The sequence below is a fragment of the Neofelis nebulosa genome, chromosome 8 (assembly GCF_028018385.1).
Source record: "Neofelis nebulosa isolate mNeoNeb1 chromosome 8, mNeoNeb1.pri, whole genome shotgun sequence".
Taxonomy (NCBI): Eukaryota; Metazoa; Chordata; class Mammalia; order Carnivora; family Felidae; genus Neofelis; species Neofelis nebulosa.
Window position 1 is genome coordinate 96411 of NC_080789.1, and position 15325 is coordinate 111735.

The 15325-nt window shown below is 63.3% G+C and overlaps 1 protein-coding gene across 2 annotated transcripts in view; it reads left to right on the forward strand.

Moving 5' to 3' along the window:
- TAFA5 (TAFA chemokine like family member 5) overlaps nucleotides 1-15325 on the forward strand; it is a 155962-nt gene that overhangs the window by 60864 nt on the left and 79773 nt on the right. Inside the window, exon 1 of one of the 2 annotated variants that reach the window (XM_058740854.1) lies at nucleotides 9916-10526. The exons of the other annotated variant lie outside the window; for it this stretch is intronic. Coding sequence (XP_058596837.1) covers nucleotides 10436-10526 — 91 coding nt within the window. The 5' untranslated portion in view covers nucleotides 9916-10435. Of the gene's footprint in view, nucleotides 1-9915; nucleotides 10527-15325 lie in introns of those variants that run through there. 2 annotated transcript variants of the gene reach the window in all.

A 15325-nucleotide genomic window follows, 5' to 3' on the forward strand; every position in this document is an offset into this window, starting at 1 on the left:
CACAGGGCCTGGTGGGAGCTGCTGGGCAGCCTCCGGTGAATGACCCCTGGGGCTCCTGCCCTGACACAGGTTCGGGGGCTCCGTGCCTCTGTCTCTTTCTCTCAGGGCTTAGGGCCACGGCGTGGACCCGGCCAGCTCCTGGCCCATAGGAGAGTGGAATGTCAGCGGTCACCCCCCTGTCATCAAGACTGCTCTGGAGCCTTGCTCCCCCAGCCCCTTCTAGAAAGTGGATCAGTGGGTACCCGGAGGCTCCTGGGTGGGTGGGTGGGGGGTGGTCTGTGACTCAGAGGGACCAGCCACGTCTCCCCCTGACCAAGGTCGGCATCTCATCTGGGGAGGGAGGGCCTGGACCCCGGCCGGCCCCTGAGGCCTGTCAGGACCTCGAAAGCCTGAGTCTTGGACTGACAGGGGAGAATAGTCAGCGGAGGGGGTCGAGTGGCACAGGGCCGAGGGCCCCGCGGGAGAGATGCCCATGGCCTCCCAACTGCCTTCCTGCTCCCAGCGCCCCAGGCCAGCCCGCCCCCCGCCAGGACCACTTGGAACTCTGTCCTTCCTGCCTCGGACCACGGTGTGGGCTCAGTACCGGGTAGGCCCCTGCCGTTGTCTCTACGAAAGGGGCACCTCCCAGCAAGTGCCTTAGTCTGGCAGCCCCAGAGCAGCCCCGAGACCAGGACGCGTGTGCATGTGGTGCGTTGGGGCCCCGAGGGGACAGCCGTGAGGGGGAGGGTGGTGGCCGCCAAGTCCCCGACTGCAGGAGGCCAAGCAGAGGCCGGGTGGCCGGCGGGGGCGCGGTGGCCCCGTGGCTCCGCTGCGTCCTGCGGCCGGTGGGACAAGTTTGACTCTCTTGTGGGTCCTGAGCGGGGGCAAAATTGGGCCAGCTGATCAGCCTGCTGGCTGCGGGGGTGGAGGCCGGGCTTCCCGGTGGCTGCGCAGAGCTGGGGGGTCAGAGTCCACTGTCGCGTGTGGTCTGGCCACTGTCTGTTGTTTGTGTGGTCAGTTCCTCCATCCCCCGGGGACCTGGGAAGGTTCCAGCCTGGGCCGCGGCAAGAGGGGTGGGCACAGGTCACCAAGCTTTGTAGGAGCAGCTTGTGGCCTTGTGGGGAGGGGAGGTCACTAGTCCGGGAGGGAATGTTCTGGGGCTGGTTGACGCCTATAATAGCCGTCATCACCATCTGGGTCAGAACAGGAGCCTGGGGACACATGCCCCCTCACAGCCCCCAGCCTCAGTGACTCCACTGGGCAGCCCTGTGGAGGAGACCAGCTGGGGAAACCGAGGCTCCGAGAGCTTGTAGGGACCTGGAGGCGGAGAACAGAAACTCAGGAGACAGACGCTCTCTTCCCTTGGCCACTCTGTCACCCCCAGTGGCCGTGACGGGATGGACAGTGGGGGTGGCCCTGGGGCAGGAACCGGATCCTGCCGGCCGGAGCTTCCCGGGAGCCCACCCGGAGCTCCTGCGAGGGCTCCAGGTTCAGGCGCAGGGTGGGCCCCGGGGGACACGTGAGAACCCACTCACACCGCCAAGCGCCGGGCGGGGGCCTGGGCCCGGAGACCGCACGGCTGGGTGGCTCTCCCGGGATGCTGGCCGTGGGGGACCGGCAGTGGCTCTCCCCATGCACAGTATAGTGGGGACCCCTATGTCCCCGGATCCCGCACTCGGGGTGGTAAGGAGAGCGGGGGCCTGGGGAAACTTCCCGTTCCAGCTTCCGAGGCACGGGATTCTCCGTCCGGCAACATTTAAAGAAGTATTCGCGAGGCTGGAGCCCCGGATCTTTCCCGGTTTCCAGCACTGCTCAGCTCGACCTCGCTTGCGGGGCCCGCTTTGAGCAGAATCCGGCATCTTGTCCCTGAGACGGAGGCCTCGGTGTTCTCAGGTCCGCTCCTCCGCAAGCCCTCCCTCCGTCCACACGAGACCCCTGTCCGGCCGCCCACCCGGCCGCGTGCTCAGCTCTCAGGAGCCCACGCTGGCGCCGGTCACAGCACGTGCCCGCCGGGTGGGCGCCTGGGCGGGAGCGCGTGCCTCCCCCTCCCAAATGCTCCTCAGCCTCAGCAGGTGCACATCTGTCAGAGGAACGGGGGCACCGGGCACGTCCGTGGTGTCCCTCTAGGCTCACTGGGAGATGCTTTCAGAAGACGTTCCGCACTTGGGGCAACTGGGACGTAAGCGCAGCTATAATGTGGGTTGATGGGTGCGGAGCAAAGAGAAGAATTTCCAAACGGGGAGCAAGGTGACGGTGGCCAGGGCGGGGAGGGGAGAGCTGGGCAGGCAGCTGGCTGAGCGTCCTGGGAGATCGGCCGGAGGCGGGGGGGGGGGGGGGTCTGCTCCCCAGTGGAGAGCCCACCCCCTCCCCGTCCTCCCCCACCTCCTCCCTCCTCCTCCTCCGTTTTGGCTGGGGAGGCCCTCGGTGCACAGGACAGAGACACAGCCTTGCTGGCTCGGAGCCCCAGGCCAGGGAGGCCATGGGCGGACAGGGAGGGGAGGCCACGGCAGAGCGTGGCACTGCAGAGTGGGTCACGTAGGATGAGGGTTTAGCACGGGATTCCTGGCGGAGTCTGGCTGGATGCTGGCCTTGGGACGTCGGCAGGGGTCCATGTGCACTGAGGGGCCCGTTGTGCCCCAGGGCAGGGAGACGGAGCTGGTGAGGGGCGAGGGCCCATCACGGGCGGCTGCGAGTGCCGGGTGGAGGGGGTTCGGTCCCAGCTGGTGGCCCAACGAGCAGGTGGGTTTTGCTGAGATCATCGCCTCTATGTTCTGGGGGTGCAGCGAGGCCACGGGGAGAGGTGACGGTAAGGACAAAACCTCCAGGCCCGCAAGAGGTCTGTGCTCACGGGTGTGGCTGGGCCCTCGGGGCCTGCCCGGGCTCTGCTATCCCGAAGCACAACCGACCTATGGGCAGGAGACGCGGACACGCTCTCTCACCCCTCCCCCAGCCGGGAGCCTCAGTCTCCCCGTTCGCCCTCCCTCAGCTGGTGCCCTTTCCCTGCTACCTCTCTCTCTCTGTGCCCTCCCCCCACAGGTTCTGCTCGCTTGGTTTCTTCCGCTCTAGAGAAAGGATCTGGAACTCATTCACCCAAGGGTAGAAAGGACTGACGCTGGCTCAGAGTGAGCCCTGCCAGGGATTTTGCCCTTTACGAAGAATCGAGCCTTGAAACCAGACAGAGTCCGGTTTGAGTCCGGCCCCTCCCTGGCATGTGCGCCCCTGTCCCGCGTGCCACTGTTTGCGTGTTCCGCGTGCCCCATCACGTGTGCTGTGTGCGCTGACGTGCGTGGTGCGTGTGTCATGCATGGGCCCCCTCACCCGTCACGTGTACCCCCTGCCCGCAGGGGCCGCTGCACAGAAGCCCCATAAGCACGCTGCTTGCAGATGCTGAGCATCTGTGACCCGGGGGCTCCAGGGGCACCTGCTGGCCGGACGCCTCTTCCTCAGCCCGCTGGGTGTCCAGGCACCAGCCCGGCACTCGGCCCCGGGGCCCCTTGGAGGTGCCCACGGGTGCAGCCTGCCCCACTCTGGGCATTTGTTGCCTTTCTGGGCACCCAGACCTTCTCTCTCCACCCCAGACCCATGACCCATGACCCGTGCCCCGTGCCCCGGCCGCCCACCCCCTCCATCCTGGGTGTTTCAGACCCAACCCCACCCCCGCTGCCGGCCCCAGCAACGGGCTTCTGGCACATCTCCCCCCACCGCCCTTATCCAGGCCTTCTCCAGATCTCGCCGGAACCGGCCTTAAATCACTGCCCGGGTCTCACCGCTTGTAACGTCTCCTCCACCACATCGGGGTGGCCTCCCTGCTTTCTCGACAGTGTCCCAACACCTGCTCTCCTCGCTGTGGCTCCTTTCTCGGCCAGAGATACGGGTCTCACCCGTGGCCGCTTGTCCCAAGCGTGTCGTCTTTGTGGGCCTAGTCGTGGCCCCGCCAGTGCGGCAAGGGAACAAGGGCTGAGGCCGGCATTCCTGGGGACCGGCCTTCCTCCCCGCCCGTCCCCTCCGTGCTAACCCGTTCTCTCCCCTCGCCTCGCGAGCGTGCTCCGCATTAATACCGGGGACCGCGTGATTTTGACGTCACAGTTCGGTCCAGGAGGCTTTCTCTTTTGCGGCCTCTGCTGTGGCCTGTCTGTCCTTGGATGGGGCCTCCGGAGGACACTGGGAGTAGGGGAGTGGTCAAGGCTTCAGGGTGTCCGTGTGGGCAGGACGGCTCCGCCCCGGGAGACACGTTCTCCCGTCCTGGGGGTACGTCTGGGGACCCCGTGGGGACTCTGCTCTGTTTCCCAGGCTCAGGCCCTGCCGGGTTGTTGCATAATTACTCTTGTTGGAGTGGTGGCTGGGTCCCACAAAGTTGCACACAGATGCCACCGACATCCACGTGGAAGCGGCCGTGGTCACTTCTGGTAGAGTCCCCATGGGCCCTTGCTTTGGTCCTGGCTGAGGGCGAGGCCTCCAGGTGGTTCCCCTCCAGGGGTCCCCGAGCACACACAACACCGCCCTCCTTACTCGCCCCATCGTGGACGCGGGAGGAGAGGGAGCTACCTCGCTCTGGGCCTGCCCGGGGCATCTGGGCCCTGAAGGCTATGCTGTACTCGCCCCAGTGTCCCGATCCCCAGCTCCGCTCCGCACGTGCCCGAGGCCTCCCGGAGACCGTGGCCTTCCGGGTCGGCACACACTGGCCTGAAGATCGATCCCCTACATCCTCAAGTCCTAGACTCGAGCCGCCTGCTTCCCGGCCTGCCGGCGAGCTCCCCTCTCCTGCAGCTGCCCCTAGCTTCCCCTCCCGAGGAGGCCACCCTGACTCTCCCCCACTGAGATGACCTCTCCCCGTTAACCAAGGCCTGCGTCGTGCCCCTTCTGCTCTCACAGCCTTTGGTTGTTAGAAAGCGTGTGCGTTCACACCAAGTTAGCAATATGTGCACACGCATGTCCACGGATACATACACCATTGTCTCATTCTCTTTGACGGACGCGGACAGTCACGTTACGTGGATAGAACACAGTTCACACTGTCTTTGCGATACTAGGTTTCCTCAAATGATAGAGCATCGAATGACGCGCATGTGGAAAAGACAAACTTTCAAGTAACAAATCCAGGTTCAAAATGCAAAGCAGGATTCTGCCTCCCTCTGCCCCACACCCTGCCCTTTGCCCCAGGAACAGAATTGTTAATAGAGTTCTCTTTCCCTGTTCTGGCCCTCCCACTATAACTTGTCCTGACTTAACCTGACCTAACCTTCTGAGTTTAGGTGTGTCCTGACATGTCGTGACTGGTCACCGCTGGGGGGCACCTGCTTCGCCGCGTTCCCGGCGGGGAAGAAGGCGCCAAGCCCACTCTGTGCTTCAACTCCCCACCTCACTGTTTTCATATAATTTAAAAAAAAACAAGATGTAAAAATTTCTATTTATCTTTCTACTATAAATACTTCTCCAAGCTTTCTCTACATCTTGATTTTAAAACTTGAAAATGAAAATATGGCAGTATTACTGCACAAATGTTTATGCAGGTTTCATATTTGTGACTAGCACTTTGGAAGAAGAAGAACGTGGTAAAGATTTTACCCGTTGAAGGAAGCTCTTCTGAATATGAGGGTCTAGTGTATTTGTATCGTATTCTTGACAATTTGTTGTACTTTGGAAGAGTCGAGAGGCTATGTTTTCCTTCATCCTGTATCCGCACAGCTCGTTTCTTGACTCCTTTGGCAGCTGGGCTGTCCTCCCAGGCCAGCTTTTTGCTTGGGGTCTGTGATAGGAAAATGGAACTTCCAAACAGCCTTAAATGGTTTGCTTTGTCGACAGCTTGGCTGGGTATAAAATTCTAGACGCCATATCTTTTCCCATCAGAACTTAAAGACCCTGCCTGCTCCAGTAGCTTCTAGAAGGCAGTGTTGTTAACGAACAGTCATTATTTGTTGGTCGTGTTCTTTTTATTCTGCCAAATTTTGAGAGCTTCTTGCGTTTCTTGGGTCTGGGCCTGCCCATTGGATCTACTCAGAATATGGTAGGCCCGTGCTATCTGAAGATGTTGCTCATTTATTTGACTGTTTCCTCTTCTCGGTTGCCTTTTTTCCCTCTTTTAGAATTTCTAGTGAGTGAAAGTTTGGCACCCAGGATACACCTTGCATGTTTCAACTTTCACCTCCCTTCTCAATGCTTTTTCTCCTTGCTCCCTATTCTGGGACACGTCCTAGGCAGTATCTTCCACATCCTGGTGTTCAGGAATGTCCATGCCATCGAGCTTCACGTTGGTTAGCACGTTCATTTCCAAGACTTCTTTCTTGTCTTTCTGTTTCCTCACAGTAGCCTGAATGATGCTACTCGGAATGATTTTTATTATTTCACTTTTCCCTGAAGCATCTCTGATCCTTGCCACCTCATTGTCAAGTGTAGAATATCAATATCCCGAGCCTTCCTCCCAGTTCACACCACCGCCTTTCCATAGCTGTGCCGTGGCCCTGCCTGCCAGGTCCTCTCTGGATAGGAATAAAGGTTGAGGGGTGCACAGTGACTGATTAGCGCAGGTCTGGCTGGGTAGCCCAGCAGGCTTCTTGGTTGACCAGGACATTCCGGGGTGTGTGTGGGGGGGTGTTTCCTAGTCTCGCTTGTGCGATCTGGCAAAGCCTATGGGACCCTTCTCAGAATAGCATAGAAATATAGAAAGTTACTAAGAAAACCAATTATATCGAAATGAGTTTTATCAAATGTTGGAGAGTCTCTTTTGATGCAGTAATATGTTTACTTCTTTATTAAAACATTATGTAAAAATGTCTGGCCGTGGGACAGCTCTAGTTAGAAATCAGGGTGAACATAAACACCACTTTGCAATATTCCCAAGAGCTGTAAAATGGTACGAGGATTCCTGTGATTTCCGTTAGTTACACCCAAATATCGTGTTTACTGCCTACATGCCCGATTGAAGGTTAATGCCAATTGTAAATTAAGGACACATTAAACAACGTGCATACTTTCTCCATCCAGGCTCCAATGCCTCCAGCACTCTGGGGACCCTCCCCAGGCCGGATGCCCCTCTCTTTGGACAGCGTTCTCCTGGCTCTGGACTGAACTAAAGTCTGACACCAGCTGTGTGTCATGTGGGCAGGGTGGGGGTACAGACTAACCCGGCACTTTGGAAATACAACCCTGTCCACCAACCGTCCACTTTGTGAGCACATGCCTGTGCCCCCTGGATGCGCTGCTCCGTCCCTTGGCATCACAGGTGCTGGCGGGGGGTCGGGGGGACCTGGGCGTCTTTCTGATGGCTCCGGCTGCAGCCCCTTTTCTTTTCCGCAGCAACCGGCCCCACAATCTCCCATCCTTTCTGGCAGATTGTCCCCATTCTTGTCCAGCACCGTTGAAGATTTATCATCTTTGAAAACGTCTTTCTGATCAGACCTGGATGTCTCCTTCTGAGGTCTGCATTTGTGCTCATGTCCTGCTCTTGAACAGACTTCCCGGTGGCACCATGGGCCTCCGTGATGTGCACTGTTAACCGGCTCTCGTGGGCGCCGGCCTTGGGTGTCCCCCGATGTTCCCATTACCTTCTCTAAGGTTACAAGCAATGCCGCACACATTTACCGGTGGAAGTTCTCGGCGCCCAGAGAAGGAGGAGGCTCCGTTCCCTGTGGCATGACACACAGGTCCCTCGGTTCCACCTGTTGAAAAATAATGCCCACACACACTTCATTTTATGAACTTTATTTTCTTGAATTCTCTTTACAGATGGATCCTCCAAATGGTTAGTTTTAAAAGTTCCCCGGGTGAATTTAGAATATTTTTCCAAATTTCAAATACTATCCACCTGCTTGGGAACAGGTGGCTGTCAGAGGTGGGCTCTGTTTCTTGATTGAGGTCCCTTTGGGGTCTTGGGTGTGCAGGTGAAGCAAGAGCCCTGGTGACCCTCAAGGCTTCTGAAGGGGACGGCTCAGCTCCACGTGAGGAAGGAAGGCAATGACCTTGGTGGAGGTCAGGCTCTGCATACTGGGCAGGGCGGTTCCCTGACCGATCGCTTCAGGTGAGGGCATCACTGGAAAGTGTCTTGGGGACGAAGGCAGAGGAGCAGGGCAGGAAACAGGGCTCTGAGGAGGGGCTGCAGAACACCAACCCTCTCTGAGCTCCTGAGTCCCCGGCTGGAGTGAGATCCAGGCCACTTCTCCAGGTGAGGGCTTGGACTGGCGTCCTGGTCTCCTTCGACTTCCCAGGGAGGTGACTCACCCAGAGGTGTGGGCTTGCCTGTCATCCCACCCCCCCCCCCCCGCTTCTGATCAGGGGCTGGCACAGCAGAATCGTGAGAGGCAGACAGTAGCGAGTCGGGCGCTAGTCTTGGCCGGTTTTTTATTGTTGGATTTGGTGCCGGTGTCCATGTCTCTGCAGACCCCACTTTCCCCAAATGTACACTGAGAGGTTAGAGCTATCTGACCTCTAGGAGCCCTCTCCAGATCTGGCCTCTTTCCCTTGACTACACTGAGATGCCTGGGCAGGAAGGAAACAGCCTTCTTGTGACCCCTGCACCACATCTCCGGGCCTACCTTACAGTCACAAGGACCCTCTGCCCCAGGATGGTCTGTGACCCCCCCCCCCCCACACACACACACACAGGGCCTCACACAGGAAGCGCAGGGCCAAGCATAGGTCCCTGCCCCAACCCACTTGCAGAGCTCTTTGCTGGGCATTCGAATTCAGTTGGTGCACAAGTGCCTCAAGGCCTACCACCCTGGCCGCTGTGCTTGGGGGCGATCTGACCACAGATGCTCCTGGGCCAGGGCCCTGGGAAGGTGAGGAAATCTGCCAGGAAGAAACACCCGCCCTTGCTAGGGGCGGGATAGAGGCGGGCAAGAAGGTGCCCGCTGTTTCCTCTGGAGCCTTCCCTGGGCATGTACTGTGCTCCCACGTGCTCGGGCGCCTAGCAGCTGGCCTGGAGGATTTCACACACCAGACCCAGAGAGTGTGTGTGTGTGTGTGTGTGTGTGTGTGTGTGCGCGCGCGCGCGCGGGCGCGCGCGCATGTGTTTCCGGGCAGAGGGGCCCTTTTTCAGAACCCACAGCAGGTCGGGCCTGGGCCGCAGTGAGGCCTGGGCCAGGGTCCTCCCCGCGCCCCCCTCCCCCCGCCGGCCGCGGGGGTGCGAGGGGGCTGGGCTAGCCCGCCGGAGGCCGCCCGCCCCGCTCCCGCAGCCGCCGCGGAGGCTCTGCAGTGAGGCCCCTGCGCACCTAGGTGGAGCCCGACCCGCGGTTTTCGGCTGGACAGGCCCCGCCTGACCCGCCGGCGCGCCAGGCGGGGGCGCTGCAGGGCGGCGGGGGGTCCCCCGGGTCCCCTGCGCGGCCCAGTGCGCATCGGCGGCTCCGCGGACCGGGCGGAGCGCAGACGGCGGCGGGCGCGGGCCGGAGTCCGATCGCCGCGCGGGCCGCCTCCCCAGAAGGGGCCGAACGAGCGAGCGAGCGAGCGGGCGCGCGCCGCCGGGCCGGAGCAGCGGCTTCCAGCGGGCGGCGAGGCGCGCAGCGTCGCCGGCCCCACCTGTCGGCGCGGCGGCCGCCGCCACCGGCCCCTCCGCTGGCCGCGTTCCCGGCCCCGGCCCCGGCCCCGGCCCCGGCAGCGCCGGCCAGCGCGAGCGGCCCGCGGAAGCGCCGGCCCGGGCCTCGTCCCACGGCAGCGGCGGAGGCGCGGGCTCCGGGGAGCGCGGAGGCCGGCCCCGTCCGGGGCGGAAGGGGGGCGACCGGCCCGCCAGCCCCGGGCCGCGCAAGTTGGATCTCGGCGGGCCCGGCCGGGCCCCGGCGGCGGCGATGGTGCGGCAGCCCCGCGCCCTGCGCGCAGTCCCGGCCCCGAGCCCGGCTCTCCGCGGCGGCGGCGGCGCGGCCCCCTGAGCCCCGGCCGGAGCGAGCGCGGCGCGGCGGCGGCGGCGGAGGCGGCGGCGGCGGCGGCGGCGGCGGCGGAGGAGGAGGAGAGAAGGAGAAGGAAGAAGAGGAAGAGGAGGAGGGGACGAAGAAGGCGACGCCGAGCAGCGGCGGAGGGGCCGGGGCGCGCAGCACCCCCCCGCGCCGCCGGCCGTTGCGCAATCCGCGGCCCGCCGTCCGGGCCCTGCGGGCGGCGCGGCTCCGGGGGCGGCGGCGGGGCTGATTCATGGGGCCGCGGCGGCCGCCCCCCCGCGCCCGGGCCCCCGGCGCCCCGCAGCCCGCGATGGTGGCCGAGTGGCCGGAGCGGCGGCCGCCGCGGCCGGAGACTTTCTGCTAACCTCCCCGCCCCGCCGCCCCTCCCCGGCGCCCCCCGCCCCTCCCCTCCCCCCTGCCCGAAAGACGCGCATCGCCGCCCGGAGTGGCGCCTCCAGTCGCGGCGGCCGCGGCGGTGGCGGCGGATGGGGGGCGCGAGCGGGCGGCCGCGGCGGCTGCACCCGGTGGGGCGCTGATGCGGCGCCTGGACCTTCGCTGCGCGACTTCGGGGGCGTCGGCCGAGTGGGCACTCCGCGATGCAGCTCCTGAAGGCGCTCTGGGCACTCGCAGGGGCCGCGCTCTGCTGTTTCCTCGTCCTGGTGATTCACGCTCAGTTCCTCAAAGAAGGTAATTGTCCCCGGCGCGGACCGGTCCCCGGGCGCTGTCCCCGCGGCTGCCCGGGCTTCCAGCACGTTCCGCCGGCGCCACTGCGGGCCCGGAGCGGCGGCGCGGACCTTCCCGCGCCCGGCGCTTCGGGGCTCACCGGCGGCGCGGGGAGGGCGCCGCGGCCTCTGTGCCCTCGCGCCGCTCGGGGCCCCAGCTCTCGCCGAGGCTGCCGTGCCGGTCCCCTGCCCCACTTGGCCCCGTTGTCAGCGGCGCTCGCCCGCTCTCCGCGGGCCCTCGGTAGATGGCACCCGCGCTCCACGGTGGCGGGGCCGGGGCGCGCGCGCGCGCGCGCGGGGCTGGGGGACCGGCAGGAGCCAGGGCGAGGCCTGCGCGCAGCATGCCGCTCCCCACGCCACCTTCCCAACCGAATTGGGGACCCGTGGGCTCAGGGAGCCGGGACTTGGTCGCCAAAGAGTGGGGGTTGGGGGGGGGGGCTGCCCTCCGGGTGCCTGCTGGAGCGGGGGTCCCTGGATCCCGTTCTTGGGACTTGGTTCAGGCAGATGCCTGGACGGTCGGACCCTCGAGGCTGGAGGGTACTCTGGGACCTCGGGTTCCCATATGGTCAGGTGGGCACTCCTGGAAACTTCCTGGCCCTGAGCAGGGCTCTCCTGGAGCTTGGTCCTAGTAGAGCCGGGGCTGAGCCAGAACGGGAGACCCAGGGCACGCCAGGCCTTCAGTTGTACCCACTGCCTGGGGCTGTCAGCCGCCCTTGCCCTCAGGCACCTTGCTACCAGGGCTGCCCGGCCCGGCCCCGTGCCCCCTGGCCAGCAGGGAGCGCTGAGCACTGGAGGGAGCTGGAGTGGCTGGGGAACGCTAGCCCGTCCTCATTAGCCCTGGGTTTGGGTTCCTACAAAGGAAGGATTTGCAACATTCAGCTGCTTCCCCGCCTAATTAATGAGCTGCTGCTGGCTCCCCAGGGAAGCAGGTAGGTGTGGGAGGCCAGCCCCAGGCTGGGTGACCTCCTCCATCGGCCTGGTGGCCGTTTCCCTCCGTGGAATTTGGGTCCAGGACCTGAAGGGGGAGCTGACTGTCCCAGGGGCTTGCTGTTGGCCTGCCCTGCCCTGCGGGTGAAGTTGGAGACCAGCTCCCGGCCACGCCGCCTGCCTCTGGAGTGGGCAGTCCTGCCTTGGGTTGGTGGTCCCACGGGGCTGGCACGTCCCCAGGGGGCTGTTCTCAGCCGTGTCTGCTGCCAGGGGACCAGAGGACCCCCCCCCCCAAGTGGCCAGAGGGACCCTGGGCAGCTGGGCCTCGTTGGGCCTTTAGTTCTTTACCCTTCTCCCTGGTCTTTCCCATTTGGGGGGGGTTCGTCTTGGAAAGGGATCGCGCGTTAAAGTTTTACTGTCTCTCTCCAAGGTCGAAAGTGCCCGTCTACGTGGGAAGCTCCCGGGACGGAGAGCCCTTTCCCTGATATTAAAGCAATGATTTAGAAAGAGGGTCAGGCCGCTGGCCACTCCGATTGCATGGGGCTGAACGGGTCCCTTCCGCTCGCCCCACGGGGACTGAGCGGTCCTGGTGTCTTCAGGGGACAGCACCACCCTCCTGAGGCGTCGGATCTCAAGGACAGTTTCTTCTGGCCGGGAGGAAAGAGCTTCTGTCCCCTGGGTTGGAGGATGCCGGGTTGCAGGGCAGGGCAGGGTTTAAGGGAAGAACGGGGCTCACGGAGTGAAGTGTTTTTGTGGGTGGTCGTGGAGAGCCCTTCACAGGAAATCTCGGCATTCGCTCTAAGCAGACAGATACACACACATGTGTGTCATGCGGTGGCAGGCCGTGGAGGACGAGGAGGCCGGGCCGCGGGACCGTGGAGCAGGCGTGTGGTCAGAAGGCGCATGTCCCTCAGACAGACGGGGAGTCCCGGTGTTTGCCCGTCCAGCCGTCCAGGCGCTGGAGGTCCGCCAGCGTGCGGTGACACGGAGGCACTGGCTGCAAGGGGCTGTCCCCTTCGTCACAGGGGAGGCCTGGGGCTCTTCTTGGTCCTCAGGCCGTGGGAGCCGGTTTTCTTCCCTCCAGTAGCGTGCTGGCCCGCGGGAGGGGGGCGGCGAGACAGGCCGGCCGGCAGCTGTGACTTGCTGTCTGCAGATGAGTGCAAAAGGGCTGATTAAGTAGCCATTTCCGTGACTCTGGCTTTTCAGGGATGAAGAATGGGGGGCCCAGGGAGCCGTTTGTCCACACTTCACCTTTTGTGTGGAGCTGCGGGCCACCCTGTGGCTGACCGGTCCCCCTCTGGCCAGCCGGCCTCCCAGCGTTTGGGAAGATGAATCGGGCCGTGACCGGAGATGCGCACACATTGTGGTTCCCCGACTGCAGCCGTGGCTGGTGCGGCCTTTGTCGGGACGATCCTGGCCCCTGGGTGCGTCCCCGCCTGGCTCGGCCGGCCGAGGGCCGAAGAGGGAGCCCCGGACGTGGCCCCGGTGTGGGAAGTGGGGACGCCCCGGGGCCTGGGCGGCACCTTCTCGGCTCACTCCTGGGGCCACCCCGACCCCCTGGGACACAAGAGGGGCCTGTCTGTTGCTTCTGAATGCAGCGTGCAAATGTGTGTTTGGGGGTCTCGGGAACCAGATTTAAAACCCAGCTGCTTACTCAGGAGGCAGGTGCCCAGGTGACGGGGTGCTGGGGCAGGGGCAGAGGGAACCCCTTCCTCTACGTCCTTAGTTACGTCGGGCCTCGGAACAGGGGGTTACGGGAACGGCTAGAATCATAACAGTGTTTCCCACCTTCCTCTTCAAGGGACTTTAATATATTTTCCTCCCGTCTTTTATTCACTTGACAGATTACAGCACTGCCCGCAGATTAACGGCTTTTGTGTCGATGCCTAATGTAACAGGAAGAGCGACAGAAACACTATAAAGGAGCGGGGAGACGTGAGAGCTGATGCCCGGCCGAGCCAGGCCGCTTGTGGGGCGAGGTGTTGGGGGCTCTGGGACCCGGAGGGGGCGGGAGCAGGCCGGGAAGTCTGCGTGGAAGGGCGAAGCTGGGGTTTGTTTCTGGAACGTGGTCTGGGGATTTAAGTCTCTCTCAGTAAACCCTTTCGGTGGCAGACAAGTGCGTGAGACGGGCGTGTGTCGTGTCAACAGCCTCTCTTACAGCTGCTACCGAGCGTTCGCGGCGGGGTGGGGAGGTCGGCACCGGGCCGGCCGCCCTCGCTGTGTGCCGGCCTCGGTCCCAGGGCTCCGAGTGCCGTCGCTGTGGCCCGCGAGGCCTCAGCCGCTGCTCCGGGCCAGGCTGTGTGATAGAGTGGATACGATCCAGCGTTCACGTCCCGAGTCAGCTGTTCTGAGAGGGAAGGGTAATTCTGTGAGCCCGAGGCTGGGAGGGGGCACGTGTGACCCCGTCGGGCCCCTTAACGGCCTTCCGTTAGTTGGCGGCCTTCCGTAGTCACTAATTGCTGTCGTGGTCACGAGATTCGCAGCTGGCACCGAGCGTCACCAGCTTCCTTGCAGCCACCAGCTTGTTCTGAACAAGGGACAGGGAGAGGATCGGGGACTGACACGGCACCCTTCCTGAGCGAGGATTCCGTCGGAAACGCTCGTTGGCTCGAAAACAGCCCGACAGCCTCTCCCGGTTATGTGGCACGCATGCGTGTCCCCAAGGCGTGAGCCGGCAGGGGCTGGCGGGAGGCCCGCCGTGGGTTGGTGCGGGCTCGGCAGGGAAGCTGTTCCTGGCGGTTCTGGGCCGGGGGACGGTGCCCAGCTCCGTCGTCAGAGTCGCGGCTGCAGAGGCAAGCCTCGTTCACAGAGAGAGGGCCGCAGCCCCACGCCTGGCCGCCCTCGGCCGCTGTGCCAGTGACCTCCACCTGCTCCCCGCATGGCGCCTCCCCAACCCTCCAGCAGATGCGTCGGGGGCTGGGGACGTGTGAGTGGCTTCGGGAGGGGTGGGATTGGAGGGCGTTAAAAATAACCAGCTCCTTTATCATCATTTACTATCGTTTCTCATGTGACGAAGAATCTGATAAATGAAACCCACGCCAGCCTCAGTGGGAATCTCAGCGCCGAGATCCCATCCTCAGGACTGGGAACAGAGGGGACTTTTCCGACGTGACACGGCTCGCTGCGGCCTTGGGTGGGGGCGTCTGCGCTCTGGGGACCCCAAAGAGCCCTGGGGTGCCTGGGGACACCGCTGCGGTGGGGGTGGGGGCCGTGCACGTGCCCACGCTGGGAACGGCGAGGCCTCGGCTGAGGTTCTGGCAGGCAGCAGCCTCCCACCTCGTTCTGTCCGAAAATGGCACGGGGAGCCGCGCCGGGGACGTGCGGAGCCCTCGCTCAGTGGTCCGCATGCCGTCTGGGGACACCAGGAGCAGAGGGGGCAGGAGGGGCGGCCACGTCCCCTCCTTTGGTGGTGATATTAATGACTAGTAAGTGACATCTGGTTGAATTATTCAAAGGCCCCGTGTGTCTGTGGTTCTATGTGCTGTCCTGAGGCGTGTGGAGTATATCACATGCATCGTGGGCCCGACTGAAAATACAGCCTCTTAATTAGGGGGCAGAGCGCCTGTGCGATGGCGTGCAAGGACAGGGGCGGAGGGAAGCCCGTCCGTTGTGTCCTGAGTCACACAGGAATGAAAAGCACATGAAAGTATGTGACGGGTGTGAAGTGAGCCACGCTGTGAGCACCTGCACAGGTAGCATAGAGCAGCCGCTTGGGCACGTTTCAGGGAACGGATTCAGGGCTCCTCTTGGATGAACGTTCATGGCCCGTATTGCCGTCCACCTGCTGTCAGCCAGGGGGGCCTCAGCCGTGGTCGCCAGCGTTCCCAGGACTCTGGA